General features: G+C 46.2%; 1 protein-coding gene across 1 annotated transcript in view; it reads right to left on the reverse strand.

The window, feature by feature from the left end:
• Positions 1–16433, reverse strand: part of LOC144681104 (protein eyes shut homolog) — a 440210-nt gene that overhangs the window by 190162 nt on the left and 233615 nt on the right. Inside the window, exon 7 of the mRNA XM_078542836.1 lies at positions 14629–14788. Within this exon, the coding sequence (XP_078398962.1) occupies positions 14629–14788 (160 nt within the window). The remainder of the gene's footprint in view (positions 1–14628; positions 14789–16433) is intronic.

Raw genomic sequence — 16433 nt, forward strand, 5'->3', positions numbered from 1 at the left:
GCCACAGCAATGACTTCCACCTACAAGCACAGATGGGGATTTAGCACCTTAGTGAGTAGTAGGAACCAAAACAAACCCTGAACCAGTGAAGGCTGGGGTCAAACCAGGCTGTGCCATAGCACCAACACACTTCTCCATTTTCCTCACCGCAATACTGCACCTCACCTCCAGTCAATTACCCACAGGCATGGAGATAATCTGCAGAACAGGTGGGAAACTGTTCAATTTACTTCAATCCAAAACCAACACAACTCCAATCTCAGTCATTGAGCTTCAGCGTGTAGATGATGGTTGTGTGTGCACTGTCTCAAACTGTTGATTTCTATTCCAAACTAAATCTGAAAAATGGGCCTTTTACTAAACATCCGGAAAACTAAGATCCTCTTTCAACCAGCTCCCACAGGAAAACACCTCCCCCATGTCAATTAAGATCAACGGTGAGATCCTGAAAAATGTCAACCACATTTTCCACAAAATAATGGGGAGGCAGTGGCAGAGTGGTATTGTCACTGACTAGTATTCCAGAGACCTGGGATAATGCTCTGGGGACATGGGTTCAAATCCCACCATTGCAGATGGTGGAGGGAGTGAATGTTTGTGGGTGGGGTGCCAATCAAGCAGGCTGCTTTATCCTGGATGGTGTCAAGGTTTTTGAGCTTTGTTGGAGCTGCACTCATCCAGGCAAGTGGAGAGTATTCCATCACACTCCTGACTTGTGCCTTGTAGATGGTGGACAGGCTGTGGGGAGTCAGTAGGTGAGTTATTTGCCTCAGGATTCCCAGCCTCTGACCTGCTCTTGCGGCTACAGTATTTATATGGCTAGTCCAGTTTAGTTTCTGGTCAATGGTAACTCCCAGGATGTTGATAGTGGGCAATTCAGCGGTAGTAAGGCCATTGGATGTCAAGGGCCAATGGTTAGGTTTTCTCTTATTGGAGATGTTCATTGTCTGACACTTCTGTGGCGTGAATGTTACTTGCCACTTGTCAGCCCAAGCCTGGATATTATTCAGCTCTTGCTGCATTTAAACATGGACTGCTTCATTATCTGAGGAGTCACAAATGGTGTTGAATATTGTGCAATCATCAGCAAACATCTCCACTTCTGACCTTATGATGGAAGGAAGGTCACTGGTGAAGCAGCTGAAAATGGTTGGGCCTAGGACACTACCCTGAGGAACTCCTGCAGTGATGTCCTGGAACTGAGATGATTGATCTCCAACAGCCACAACCATCTTCCTTTGTGCTATGCATGACTCTAACCAGTGGAGAGTTTTTCCAGGTTCCCATTGACTCCAGTTTTGCTAGGGGTCCTTGGTGCCACACTTGGTCAAATGCTGCGTTGATGTCAAGGGCAGTCACTCTCACCTCATCTCTAGAGTTCAGCTTTTTTGTCCATGTTTGAACCAAGGCTGTAATGAGGTCAGGAGCTGAGTGACCCTGGCGGAACAAAATCTGAGCATCAGTGAGCAGGTTATTGCTAAGCAAGTGCTGTTTGATAGCACTGTTGATGACCCTTTCCATCACTTTACTGATGATGGAGAGTAGACTGATGGGGCGGTAATTGGCCAGGTTGGATTTGTTCTGCTTTTTGTGTACAGGCCCTACCTGGGCAATTTTCCACATAGCCGGGTAGATGCCAGTATTGTAGCTGTACTGGAGCGGCTTGGCTAGGGGTGCAGCAAGTTCTGGAGCACAAGTCTTCAGTACTATTGCCGGAATATTGTCAGGGCACATAGTTTTTGCAGTATCCAGTGCCTTCAGCCGTTTCTTGATATCATGTGGAGTGAATCAAATTGGTTGAAGATTGACATCTGTGATGCTGGGGACCTCCAGAGGAGGCCGAGATGGATCATCCACTCAGCACTTATGGCGAAGATTATAGCAAATGCTTCAGCCTTATCTTTTGCATTGATGTGCTGGGCTCCCCCGATCATTTGAGGATGGGAATATTTGTGGAGCCTCCTCCTCCAGTGATTTGTTTAATTGCCCATCACCATTCACACCTAGATATGACAGGGCTGCAGAGCTTAGGTCTGTTCTGTTCATTGTAGAATTACTTAGCTCTGTCTGACGCTTTCTGCTTATGCTGTTTGGCATGCAAGTAGTCTTGTGTTGTAGCTTCACCAGGTTGATACCTCATCTTTAGGTATGCCTGGTGCTGCTCCTGGCATTCTCTCCTGCACTCTTCATTGAACCAGGATTAGTCCCTTGGCTTGGTGGTAATGGTGGAGCGGGGGATATGCTGGGCCATGAGTTACAGGGTGTGTAAAGGAGAGCAAGAAGGGGGAGGAGAACAGAGGTCCACATTCAGCCTCCAGGGGAGCCACCATTGGGAGGTCAGGCGCAGGCACAAGGGGTGCAGGGCCAAGAGGTAGTCCAAGGCAGAAGGAACCGCAGAAGACGCCATAATCCTCCTGCCAGAGTACACAAGTGGCGAAGCAGCTACCTCAATATGTCTGAGGTGCAGTGCCGAAGGAACCGTCTCTCAAGGGAGACAGTCAACTTTACCTGTCAGATGATTGGGCCTGAGATCTCCGCGAACTGTGTGGGTGGACACCCCATGCCAGTGGATCTAAAGGTCACAGCTGCCCTCAACTTCTATGCCTCTGGCTCCTTCCAGGGGTTGGTGGGTGATCTTTGCGGTGTCTCCCAATCAGCTGTCCACACTTGTGTCAAGCAGGTGACAGACGCTCTGACCTCACTGCTGGGCAAACATACCTGCCCATGGCACCTCAGCCTCACCGACACCGGTGGACCTGGATGCATGGCGCCTCTCCAAGTCTAGGACCTCCTGCTCGAAGCGGCTGAGAATCGCCAACTATGCCGGGCTGCCGCTAGTCCTCACCCGTTTGGCGGCATTATGTGCATTCTTCTCCTGAAAAAAAGAGAAGAGCATTGATTAGTGTTACTTGTACCTGGACTCTCTTAACGCACGGCCCACCCCAACCAGAGTGAGACATTGCAGGGCTCCAGTGTCTCCTCACCCCGCTGCTGCCAAACACTCACACAAAGATGCTAGGCCTGTTCCCTCCCCACCCCCTTGGCCAAATGCTGCCTACATCACATTAGGCACCACACGGTCTAACCTTCCATAGCAAGGAGGCGCAAGCATGTGGAGTGCAAAGGGCAGCAGATGGTTCGTTGCCATGCCACACTGAAGCTCCCCTCCCAGCATGTCATCACCCTGACTTTGACATGTCAGAGCACCTAGGTGCAGCTCTTCCAGGTTGCCCCCAAAACAGTAATGTGGGTCTCAGTGTACCACATGCTGCGGGGGCAGAATCCATCTCTTCACCCCCCTCTCAGGGTGACCTCGGCATGGGCAATATCTGTGCCCACCCAGCGAAGGACTCATGCCGTCAATGATTCAATACAGTCACTAAACTCAGACTTGATGTAGAGGGCACTGAGGGTAAAGCCTACCTGCTGGGTTAAGTGACCAATGCCAACATGGTGCTCACCCTTCCTGAGCGCAACAGGTCGTTGAAGCGCTTGCAACACTGGATCCAGGTCCACTGCCCCACATCGCGGGAGCTCACCACCTCCACCCAGTCAGGTTTCGTCATGTGGGGGGGGCCTCCTCCTCCTGTCCTGGGGTACCAGGACCTCCCGCCGTGCTGCTGCCTCCTTGAGGAGAGCAGCAAGGCAATCATCCGAAAAAAGAGGGGCACAGTGCCCCCTGCCCTACCCTCCTGCCTGGCCTGCTCACCAGCTGCGCTCTGGGAAGCCCTTCCACTGGCCAAGATTCACAGCCTTGGAAAGGCTGCAGCAGCTTTTTTAAAACAGGCCGCCAGGTCACCATTGGACCCGGCAGTCATTGCAGACCCGCCGCCACCCGCCCACTCCCGCTGTCCTCGGGAGCCGTGATTCACGCTGGGCGGGCCTTAATTGGCCCACTCGCGTAAAATGGCAGTGCAGACCCGCTCCCGCTCCTCCCCCCCGCGAGCCAGAAAATTCTGCCTATAGAGCCCGGATCCAGAAATTTACCTGTCAATGGTGTCCCAAATTCAAAACAAACCCAGCCCTTTGTATGATTTGTACGCCATTACTATAAATGTAAAGGCTCCTTTGGCAATTTCTATTTGACACACTTGTTAGTGAATTTAGAGCGATTTCAGTTAAGTTGCAGGTACATCTCCAGACTTGCATTTCCTCATGAGCTGTATTATCGCCTCCGGCAACTTATCCCTGATGCTCTCTCTTGTTGCTTTTGTTTATCTCTTTCAGGAGCCCACAGTAGTAAGTTGATGCATTAATACCCGAGAATTTATTTCCCCACAGGTAAGCATCTGGGAACCCATTACATGGGCCATAGCCTTATTTATATCTGTTATTCCCTTATCCTATCCCTCAGGGGAAGGGCTTTTGTTCTGAATCCTCCCTGTTGGACTCCATTATGCTCCAGGTATGCTCATATTCCACAAGTTTCTTCTAAATTTTAGAACAATGCTTTTCATTTGAGCTGCACCAATCAAAGTGCAATCCTCTATGCTTGGAGTTTTGTAAAGAACATAAGAACATAAGAAATAGGAACAGGAGTAGACCATTCGGCCCCTCGAGCCTGCTCCGCTATTCAATAAGACCACGGCTGATCTTTTTGTGTTTCGAATTCCACATTCCCATCTAACCCCACTAACCTATGATTCCCTTGCCTAACAAGAATCTATCTACCTCTGCCTTAAAAATATTCAATGTCCCCGCCTCCACCACCTTCTGAGGCAGAGAGTTCCAAAGTCGCACAACCCTCTGAGAGAAATAAATTCTCCTCATCTCTGTCCTTAAAGGGCAACCCCTAATCTTAAAACAGTGCCCTTAGTTCTGGACTCACCCACGAGAGGAAACATCCTTTCGACATCCACCTTGTCAAGGCCATTCAGGATTTTGTATACTTCAATCAAATCACAAAGTTTTTGATTTTTTTTTAGCTCATAGAATCCTGTTCACTCAATGCCCCTGTACTGGTTGACCTACACTGGCTCCAATCTGGCAACGCCTTGATTTTACAATTTACATCTTTGTTTTTCAAATCCCTCCCTGACCATACTTCCCTATCTCCAGCCCTATAACCCTCTGAGTTCTCTGCACTCCTCCTAAATAATTCTCTTGTATATCCCTGATTTTAATTTTTTCACTGTTGGTCGATGAGTCTTCTGCTGCCTACGCCCTAAGCCATGGAATACCCTCCCCACACCTCCCTGACTCTCTACCTCTCTCCCTTCCTTTAAAACACTCCCTGCTTCCTTCACTAAGTTTATGGTCATCTGACCTAATATCTCCTCCTGTGATTTGGTATTAAATTTTGTTCGAAAGCACGCTTGTGAAGCACCCTGGTTCTGTTGTTGTTTTGACAGTTTCAATTCTGTGGTAGCTTTCGTCTTCCAGCATGAGTACAAAGAGCGAACCTGTCCTAAACACATGTCAGGCAAATTCCCAGGGGAGGGAAAGACAGGAGTTTTCTAACACTCGTTCACCATAACTTTGGTGGTAGAACTGCAGAAAGGTCGAAAAAACTCCTTTGGTGCCAGATAAGTGGGAGATCCCCTGCGTCAGTTTATCCCAGTAATGATCAACTCAAGCACGTTTAGCTCACCTAGGGTTGCCATTTCTCGTTGGGTGTATTCCTGGAGGTTTCATCACACGACCTCGAGTAGCCCCATCACCACACTCCTGTCATTGCTCACCCAGCATGTTCATCCTCACAGTGCACTGCCTTCCCACCCAATTGGAAAGGAAACACACTCTTCTTGGCTCCAACAGATGCTTTTCTGACACTGGTATGACATTTTTTCCCAACCCCTGTATCTTTATAATGAATATTCCAAAATGTTCAGAGAAAATAGATAGAAATACAGAACATTTTCGAGCCCTGATGATTTTCCTCCTGCATTTGTTTGCAGTAGTGTCCACAAGAATAGTTTTAGTTCCTGGAGCCTCCAACGCATTCCTGGAGGGTTGGCCACTGTAAAGCCATTTCATCCACAGGCAATATTCAATCTTCCCTATCATGGGCTGCACACCACTCATTTAGTCACCTTAAAGGCAAGAAATGCATAAATGCTCATTGATCCACAAAAGTTTCATGTATTTGTTATCATCTTCCTTACCCTTTCCAATATTCAATATCCCTGGGACTGTTGTTGTTTTTGTTTGTGTGGATGAGTGTGGTAACAATTCCAAGAAGTAGGTAGCAAAACAAAAGCAGAAGCATCTCCAGTGAGAACAGACAAGTTAGCATTTCGGGTCTGAACAAATTATTAGAATCAAACCTGAGAGCCAGGATAAACTGTCACTTAGAAAGGCACAGGTTAAATCAGGGATAGTCAGCATGGTTTCGTTTAGTGAAAGTCACTAAAGAGAAAGAAAATCACTGCAGAGTGCTGACCTGAAGGCTATGAGTCCAGACCAAGCAGCTGGTATACGTTTTGAAGTATTGCAGATCACACAGGCAAGTATCAGTAACTTTGAAAAGCAATATTGGACAGAGCACACTCGCAACCCCACTGAGTCTTTTATCACGTCCGTAGGTGAGGTTAATACAAATCTCTCCTACCCGCTTGCCCGTTGCGCCCGTGCATCGACCTGAAGATTGCACGGGCGCCAAAAAATCACTGCCGATTGGCGCCTCAAGGGCCTTAAATGGCCAGTTAATTAAAGGCAGGCATGCATTGGAGATCAACATGCACCTGCCCAATGAAATATTGCGATGGTGCGCAGTGCCGTTGGGACGCTTGCCTGATGTCACCGCGTGTCATTTTACGCGCGTGCATGCGGGGCCTGCCCCAGAACACCAATGGGAAAATTCTGCCTTATGACAAGTTGGAGTCTGTCACCCAACACGATTTTTGAAGGGATGGCCAATTAGGGACCAAGGTGCATGCTCGTTCTCCATTTAAAAAGGGCAGGTGGGTTCTCCAGGCTGAATGGCCAATAGGAGGTCCTCCGGTAATGACACATTGACAGCCCCACTATCTATGCTGGGAGATGCTAATGCATGTAAGAGAGGTGAGGGGAGGGGAGGGGTGGGGTGGGGTGTTGGGGTTCTAATGATAAAGGTGCCTTCTGAAGCTAAGTTAAAACATTTGCACTTAAAAAGGTAACAACTTCTAGGGCTTTATCTTGGAGGGGCAAACCTTTCACTGGATGGCCATCGTCCATGGGAGGCGAGGGAAGAGGGGTCCCAAGTGGGGTAGATTGTTGTCCAACCATGCACCCCTGCCCCCAGATCTGCCGCAGGAGGCCACCTCCATTCCTTGGTCCAGTTTCCGCCTCAGTGGGGAGGGGGTGGCACAAACCTACTGGAAAATTCAATTGGCTTCTAATAAGTGACTTTATGAGGTCATTTAATTGGCCTCATAGGTTACCCACGACTTAAAGTTGGGGTATCCATCACCCACCCCAGCCCATCCTGGAACAAAATGGCCCGGAGGCAGGAGCTGAAACGCCCTTCTCAGATGCCAATTTTCAGGCCTTCCCAACTCCAGACCCACCTCCAAAGGAAATCAAAAAAATTCTGCCTTTTTTTTTGACTGCATTAGATGTTGTGGTGCAGCTTAGTCAGTTTGTCAACTTCCATGAAGAGAGGGGAGTGAATTATCACAAGACTCAGAACTAATTTTATATTTGATTCTACACGTCCCTGTAATTCATCATATGAAAGAACAGCACAGGAGGTTGATGTTTGTGAACCCTGCACTCACAAAATGGAACAGGAGAATGAATTTGCTGAGGTTTATCACAAACGGGCCATATCATAGAGCGGGGTTGTGTTTTAGAAATGGTGATGACAGGGCGGGAAGCAATGTGACAGGAAATATTAAACGGAGGGTTTACAACAATGTACACAAGAGGAAATTCGTAAAATAAAGACAGAGACAATATGCACAAAAATAATAATGGAACTAAAACTTTGTGCTCATGTTAAAAAGTGTGATAGTGGGGATAACTGTGCATTTGTCCCAAAGTGAACCCTTCAGTGTAGAAGTAAAAAAATGCCCATGCACCTCCAATGGAACTGTCATCTGGGATAGAGGCATCATCATTAACCCAAAGATTGACAGGATCTACTCATCAGAACTGTGACTACAAGAGCACGGGAGAGGCTGAGTGCTCTGCAATGAGTGACTCATCTCTTAACCACTTGATGCCTCAACACATTCTATAGGGCTCAGGTGAAAAATATGATGGAACACATTGTACTCACATGGTTGATGATAAAACCATTCAAGAATCTTGACACCAAACTGGACAAACTGTCTGTTTAATTAACACTCCTGAGACTGAACTAAATCCCACTTCCTCCTTTCTACCACCTGTACATTGTGGAATGTGGTATACAGCTGGGAGGGAGTTGCCCTGGGAGTCCTCAACGTTGACTCAGGACCCCATGAAGTCTCATGGCATCAGGGCAAACATGGGCAAGGAAACCTCTTGCTGATTATCACATACCACCCTCCTTCAGCTAATGAATCAGTGCTCCTCCATGTTAAACACCACTTGGAGGAAGCACTGAGGATGGAAAGGGTGCAGAATGTGCTCTGGGTGGGGATTTCAATGTCCACCACCAAGAGGGGCTCTGTAGCACCACCACTGATCAAGCTGGTCGAATCCTAAATGACATAGCTGCTAGACTGGGTCTGCGGCAGGTGGTGAGGGAACCAACAAGAGGGAAAAACATACTTGACCTCATCCTCACCAACCTACCTGCTGCAGATGCATCTGTCCATGACACTATCGGTAAGAGTGACCCCCCACAGTCCTTGTGGAGACAAAGTCCCATCTTAACATTGAGGATGCCCTCCATCGTGTTGTGTGGCACTATCACTGTGCTGAATGGGACAGATTTTGAACAGGTCTAGCAACTCAAGACTGGGCAACCATGAGGTGGTGTGAGCCATCAGCAGCAGCAGGATTGTAATCAACACACCCTGTAACCTCATGGCCCAGCATATCCCCCATTTTACCATTACCACCAAGCCAAGGGACCAATCCTGGTTCAATGAAGAGTGCAGAAGAGAATGCCAGGAGCAGCACCAGGCATACCTAAAGATGAGGTGTCAACCTGGTGAAGCTACAACACAAGACTACTTGCATGCCAAACAGCATAAGCAGAAAGCGTCAGACAGAGCTAAGTAATTCTACAATGAACAGAACAGACCTAAGCTCTGCAGTCCTGTCACATCTAGGTGTGAATGGTGATGGACAGTTAAACAAATCACTGGAGGAGGAGGCTCCACAAATATCCCCATCCTCAAATGATGGGGGAGCCCAGCACATCAATGCAAAAGATAAGGCTGAAGGATTTGCTACAATCTTCGGCATAAGTGCTGAGTGGATGATCCATCTCGGCCTCCTCCGGAGGTCCCCAGCATCACAGATGCCAATCTTCAACCAATTTGATTCACTCCACATGAAATCAAGAAACGGCTGAAGGCACTGGATACTGCAAAAACTATGTGCCCTGACAATATTCCACTAATAGTACTGAAGACTTGTGCTCCAGAACTTGCTGCTCCCCTAGCCAAGCCGCTCCAGTACAGCTACAATATGGCATCTACCCAACTATGTGGAAAATTGCCCAGGTAGGACCTGTATACAAAAAGCAGAACAAATCCAACCTGGCCAATTACCGTCCCATCAGTCTACTCCATCATCAGTAAAGTGATGGAAAGGGTCATCAAGAGTGCTATCAAACGGCACTTGCTTAGCAATAACCTGCTCACTGATGCTCAGATTTTGTTCCGCCAGGGTCACTCAGCTCCTGACCTCATTACAGCCTTGGTTCAAACATGGACAAAAAAGCTGAACTCTAGAGATGAGGTGAGAGTGACTGCCCTTGACATCAACGCAGCATTTGACCAAGTGTGGCACCAAGGACCCCTAGCAAAACTGGAGTCAATGGGAACCTGGAAAAACTCTCCACTGGTTAGAGTCATGCATAGCACAAAGGAAGATGGTTGTGGCTGTTGGAGATCAATCATCTCAGTTCCAGGACATCAATGCAGGAGTTCCTCAGGGTAGTGTCCTAGGCCCAACCATTTTCAGCTGCTTCACCAATGACCATCCTTCATAAGGTCAGAAGTGGGGATGTTTGCTGATGATTGCACAATGTTCAACACCATTTGTGACTCCTCAGATAATGAAGCAGTCCATGTTTAAATGCAGCAAGAGCTGGATAATATCCAGGCTTGGGCTGACAAGTGGCAAGTAATATTCGCGCCACATAAGTGCCAGGCAATGAGCATCTCCAATAAGAGAAAACCTAACCATTGGCCCTTGACATCCAATGGCCTTACTACTGCTGAATTGCCCACTATCAACAACCTGGGAGTTACCATTGACCAGAAACTGAACTGGACTAGCCATATAAATACTGTGACTGCAAGAGCAGGTCAGAGGCTGGGAATTCCGAGGCAAATAACTCACCTACTCACTCCCCACAGCCTGTCCACCATCTACAAGGCACAAGTCGGGAGTGTGATGGAATACTCTCCACTTGCCTGGATGAGTGCAGCTTCAACAACACTCAAAAACCTTGACACCATCCAGGACAAAGCAGCCTGCTTGATTGGCACCCCACCCACAAACATTCACTCCCTCCACCATCAATAAACAGTGGCAGCAGTGTGGACCATATACAAGATGCACTGCAAAAACTCACCAAGGCTCCTTAGACAGCATCTTCCAAAACTGCGACTACTACCATCTAGAAGGACAAAGGCAGCAGACACATGGGCCAGAATTTTACGTTTGGTGTGCGAGCACGCACCCAACATGCCCGAGCGCAATATGATGTGCGATGACGTCGGGCGTGCGTACCGAAGTCATCGCGCATTTGCGCGATATTTCGTTCGGCGGTGAGCGCCGGAGTCAGCTACGCGCCCACCAATAATGGAAAGACCTATTAAGGCCATTAACAAAGTAAATAACTTGAAATTTACGCTGCCCGTCCAATCTTCTGGTTGGTGGGCAGGCAAAAAGGCCAAGCGGCCTTTACATTTTTTAGGAAACCTCATCCACGGGCAGGATAAGGTTTCATAAAGCTAATACACATTACATATAAACTTTATTTTGAAATTTAATACATGTGCCATCGCATGTGACGCAAGGGGAGATGTTTTATTAAATTTTTATTGTGTTTGTTATTTTTTTAAAAAAGCACTTCAATCTCCGAGGCAGTTCTATGCCTCAGGGAGATTGAAGCGCTATTTCGTGCGCATGCACGAACTGTGCGCCAGGCCCACTCTCCCTCCTCCCTCTGCCTGCACAGATAGTGCTGAGCGCCGTCGCTCACGATCCACGCAGGGTGGGCCTTAATTGACCCGCCCGCATGAAATTGCGGAGCGGAGCCGATCATGGGCAGCGGTCGGCTTCCCAACTGCCCCCGCCTGCTCCCGCCGAGCCCACCCAATGAGGGAAAAATTCTGACTATGGGAACACCACCACCTGGAAGTTCTTCTCCAAGCCACTCACCATCCTGACTTGGAAATATATCGTCATTTCCTCATTGTCGCTGGGTCAAAATCCTGGAACTCCCTTCCTAACAGCACTGTGACTGTACCTATACCACATGGACTGCAGCGGTTCAGGAAGGCAGCTCACCACCACCTTCTCAAGGGCCATTTGGGATGGGCAGTAAATGCTGGCCTAGCCAGCAATGCCCATATCCCATGAATGAATTTTTTAAAAAACTAGTGAATGCACTGAAGCAATTTGACATCACCTCCAATCCCACAAGCCACTACCACTAAAAACAGAACGGTCATAGAAACATTATGAACCCAAGTTCCTCTCAAAATTGTTCTGAACTGCCACCATGTTCTGAGATTGGGCCCTTCAGTCTTGGTCTCTAGGCGTGGAACTTAGTTCTTACGCAGATTGTAGACATACTCTGGTATCAGCTTAACAGTTGTTCATTAATACTACATCTAAACAGTTTCACTGGTGTCAGTGGCACATCAGCGTCTACATCATGCATTAGCATACCCCATCTGTTAACCCTTTACACTACAAAAATCATGCACCATCTTGCACTCGGAAATACATTGTTGCTATTTCACTTCAATTACGCACAGAAAAATATTTGCGCTTTTAGGCCATCCAAAACAAGGAAGCCATAAGTATCAGGTAGGCAGTAATTAATTCAGTAGGGAATTGTCCAGCAGGAGTAACGTCTTCCAGAGAGTATGTTACCAAGGACTAGTTGAGGCAAATAAGCATAGAGGAATTGATAATCACAAGGATACGCTGCTAGAGTTGGGCCAGGAGGAGGTTCGTGTGGCACATAAACAGCAGCATAGAGCAGATGGGCCGAATGGCCTCTTTCTGTGTTGCACACTTAGTGTAATGCGACGTAATTCACTGTGTCAAAATCTGGTTGGCAACTGGGTATCGGCAATAAATGTGGTCTTGTTAGTTTCAATCACATCCCAAGAAAATAACTTTTAAGAAGTGCAAAGAATGATGCCATTCTTCACAAGCCATTAAGTGTAGGGTATAAGTCCAATGAATAATTCATATTTGCCTTAACAACAGCCTATGAATGTAAAAATAATTGCACAGAATGAAGGCTAATTACTGTCTGGTGGGAAAGTAAAGAAATGATGAGCTCTATAACATGGTCCAAGCAGCTGGAGCCTCCCTCTTTTTGCACTTTAAATTAAATTAAATTTAAATTACACGTATTTCACTCTTTTTTATCTTACTACTTCCCAATTATTTTTGTATCACTGCTCGCTATAGTTTTCCTCATTATTTCTTCTCCTATGTAGCAAGTTCCAGTTCAAACACCCTCTTCTGTCAAATGAATTTTCCCCTCCACTGTTGACCGCACTCTGAAGCTCCACGCACTCCTTATGCACTCATAATCCTCCACCTCTCCTCCTCCTCCACGCCCACCCACTGAACATTGCTGCAGAACATAGGCTTCTAAGCATTTTTTAAAATCCTGTTCTCCCTTGTTGAGTAATCACTTCATAGGATGGCATAGAATTTACAGCTTAGAAACAGCTCATTTCACACAACTGGTCTATAACATTGTTTATGCTCCACATGAGCTTCCTCCCAGCCCTCTCCATCAGTCCCTTTCAGCATACCCTCCTGTTCTCTTCACCCTAACCTAGCTTGTCCTTAAATGCACCTAAGCAGTTTGCCTCAACTACTCCATATATGGTAGTGAGTTCCACATTCAAATCACTCTCTGGATAAAGAAGGGTCTTGTGAATTCCCCACTGGGTTTATTCATGACTATCTTATACTGATGATCTCTAGTTTTGGATGACCCCACAAGTCGAAATCTCTGTTTGAATAGTGTAGGTTATTTCCTGAGAAAATCTAATTTCAAATAGACACAAGCTCGTGTAGCTGAACACAGATTACTGCTATTTAACTGAAAAAAGTAACCAACACGTGCATATTTCTATGAGAAGTTTCTGACTGCATTGGTTCCTGATCTGGCAACACCTCGATTTTAAAATATTTAATTCTCATTTTCAAATTCCACTGTGGCCTTGTCCCTCCCTATCTCTGTAACATTCTCCAGCCCGACAGCCTTTCAAGAATTCTGTGTTCCTCCAATTTTGGTCTCCGCACATCCCTGACTAACATTGTTGCATCAATGGCCATTGTGCCACCAGTTGCCTTGGTCCTAGGCTCTGCAATTGCTTCCCTTGGTTTCCTTGTCTCTTTATCACACACACTTAAATTGAAAATGCTCCTTAGAAGTTACCTTTTTAAACTTAGACAGCAATTTTCCAACCCCACCTGCCACCGGGATCTTTCAGTCCTGCCAAAAGTCAATAGACTTTTGGCTGGCCCTCCACATCCCCTGTAGCGGGTCCCGCCATGGCAGGGCCGGAAAATCCCAGCCTATGGTTTTGGTTACCTGCCTTAATCTGTGCCTCGGTGTCGATTTTTTCTGATTATGTTCCTGTGAAGCTACAACATCGCTACATTAAAGGCACTTTACAAGTGTGAGTTCTTCTTATCATAAAGCCATTACTAGATATTCCCAATGGTGTACACGGATAGAGTAGCTTACTTCCTCATTGTCCATGAGAAGGTACGGGTGAGCTGCCTTCTTGAACCACTGCAGTCCATTCAAATTTTCTCGAGCAGTTTGGTACAAGTTGCTAGGCCATTTCAGAGGGCAGTTAAGGGCCAACCATATTGCTGTGGGTCTGGAGTCACATGTAGGCCAGACCAGGTAAAGATGGCAGGTTTCCTTCCCTAATGGCCTCTGGATTACTAGTCCAGTGACATTCCCACTGCATCACCATCTCCCCTGTGATGCCATGTCCAAGAATGCACATTTCCACCACAAGTTCAGCTTTGATGCATAGCAGTTTGGTTTTGCACTATGCTTTTGGTAATGCTTGAAAGTCTGATTTAAAAAAAACATGATTGACAAAGGTCTGTGTGCCAGAACATGGGTTAACGTTACCTCTAGTTTTTATCAAATGAGTCACCAGGAAATAATGTTTCAACATGTACATTTGAATGAGAAAGTCTCACTTATGTTACCTGATGACATCCGGTATCATTCAGCTTTCTAATTCCATCTGTTGTGGATTTCCAGTAACATCTTAAGGAAGAACAGTGGATGGACTTTTAAAAACTGCTATTGGAGCTTACCTGAGTAGCCCAGATGACATATGCACTTGTACTGTGGAACCTGATTGGACTTGCTGATGTCTACACAAGTGGCTCCATTCTGGCAGCGACTGGGATAGATTAGGCAGGTGTTTTCCACAAGCTGGCAAAATCTGCCTGTCCACCCAGGGACACAGAGACACTGCAAGAGAGGCAATAAATATACACATTACATATATCTGTTATTGTTGTCTTTGTTCTGGTATATGGTAGTCATGGTTCTGGATTTACTGATAAGGCTGCAAACTCCAACTTTTATTTAACATCATGCTAACTATTTACAATGTAATCTCTACATGATGATGTGCATGGAACTATCTCTCTCCGTGCTAGTTATCATGTGATCTTACATCACTGATGATATATACTATGTATTTACACATTCAGTGTTAACCTTTATATTACAATATACATGAACAACTTCAAATTTAATTCTTACCAATCAATGCTTTCCAAAATATTTACAAGGAGCAGTCACGAATCAGTCAGAATGATAGAATTTAAACATTTTTTTCAATTCGAGGGCACAGAAGTTGTTCATTATTGTTCTTACATTTCTATAGCACTTTCAGGCCTCAGGGCATCCTAAAGTACTTTACAGCCAATTGGGAACTCTTGAAGTCCCATCATCATTATCATGTTAGGAGTAGCAAGCTCCCAGAAACAGGGATGTGATAATGACTAGATGAGCTGTTTTAGGTGGCAAATGAGGGAAAATATTGGCCAGGAAGTCAGAGTAATGCCCCTGCTTTTCTTCAAAATAGCTTCACAGGAATTTTTACATCCACCTGCAATTTCTCATCTGAAATGCAGCACCTTCAATAGAACAGCACACCCTGACAATGTCAGTTTGGATTTTGCGCTCAAGACCGGAGCGTGGGATTTGAACCCATGACTTTCTGACTCTGAGGCAAGACTGTTACCAAGTGTGGCTCTTAAAAACCGGTGATACTTAGAAACAGTGATTGGCTCTGTCTTCCCTACTTTTACATTAAATAGGGAGTAAATATCAAAATTGGTGGTTTCTTGTTCTTCCACATTATGTACTTTGATTAACTTAGTTTGCTGCCTAGGAGTTTGTCTCAATCTTGCTTTACAATGCTTCAGTATGTTCCCTCTTTTATAGCAAAAATTTAACTCCACCTCTTTAAAACAGTAAGTTTCAGGAGTATGATTGCTTCCACATCGGCAACAATTCATTTTCAGATTTGCTGCTGTGCTGTTTCCTGTATTTTAAATTTTTGGATAGCGGGGGCTGTCTCCCACAGCGGAGTCCCGGCATTTTGCGCCCCACCCGGCTGTCCATTCCCACCCAAACAGGAATACGGCGCCATTTTGTGCATCTCGTAAAGCCTGTGCATTCCATTCAGCGCTTTCCGTCGTGGGTGCTATTTCCAATGCATTCTTAAAATCGAAGTTTACTTCAGCTAATAATCGTCGTTGAATGGCATCATCTGGCACGGTGCAGACCAAACGATCCATGAGCATATCACTTTGGGTCTCCCCGAAATCAGAGTTCAGTCAGTTGTTTCAATTTCGCCACATATATAACAATGGTCTCCCCTGGGGCTCTAAACCTAGAATTAAACCTGAACCTCTGCATGGTGACTGATAGTTTGTGTTGAAAGTGTCCCTTAACAAGGTCTACCAATTCACCGAAGGTCTTTGAATCGGGGACATTCGGGGTCGTCAAGCTTCAGATTAAATTATAGGCTTTATGTCCGCAAATGCTTAGGAGAATTGCTGTCCTTATTTCCTCCCCCGTTATTTCGTTTGCCTGGAAATTA

Source organism: Cetorhinus maximus, chromosome 5, assembly GCF_964194155.1.
Source record: "Cetorhinus maximus chromosome 5, sCetMax3.hap1.1, whole genome shotgun sequence".
Lineage (NCBI taxonomy): Eukaryota > Metazoa > Chordata > Chondrichthyes > Lamniformes > Cetorhinidae > Cetorhinus > Cetorhinus maximus.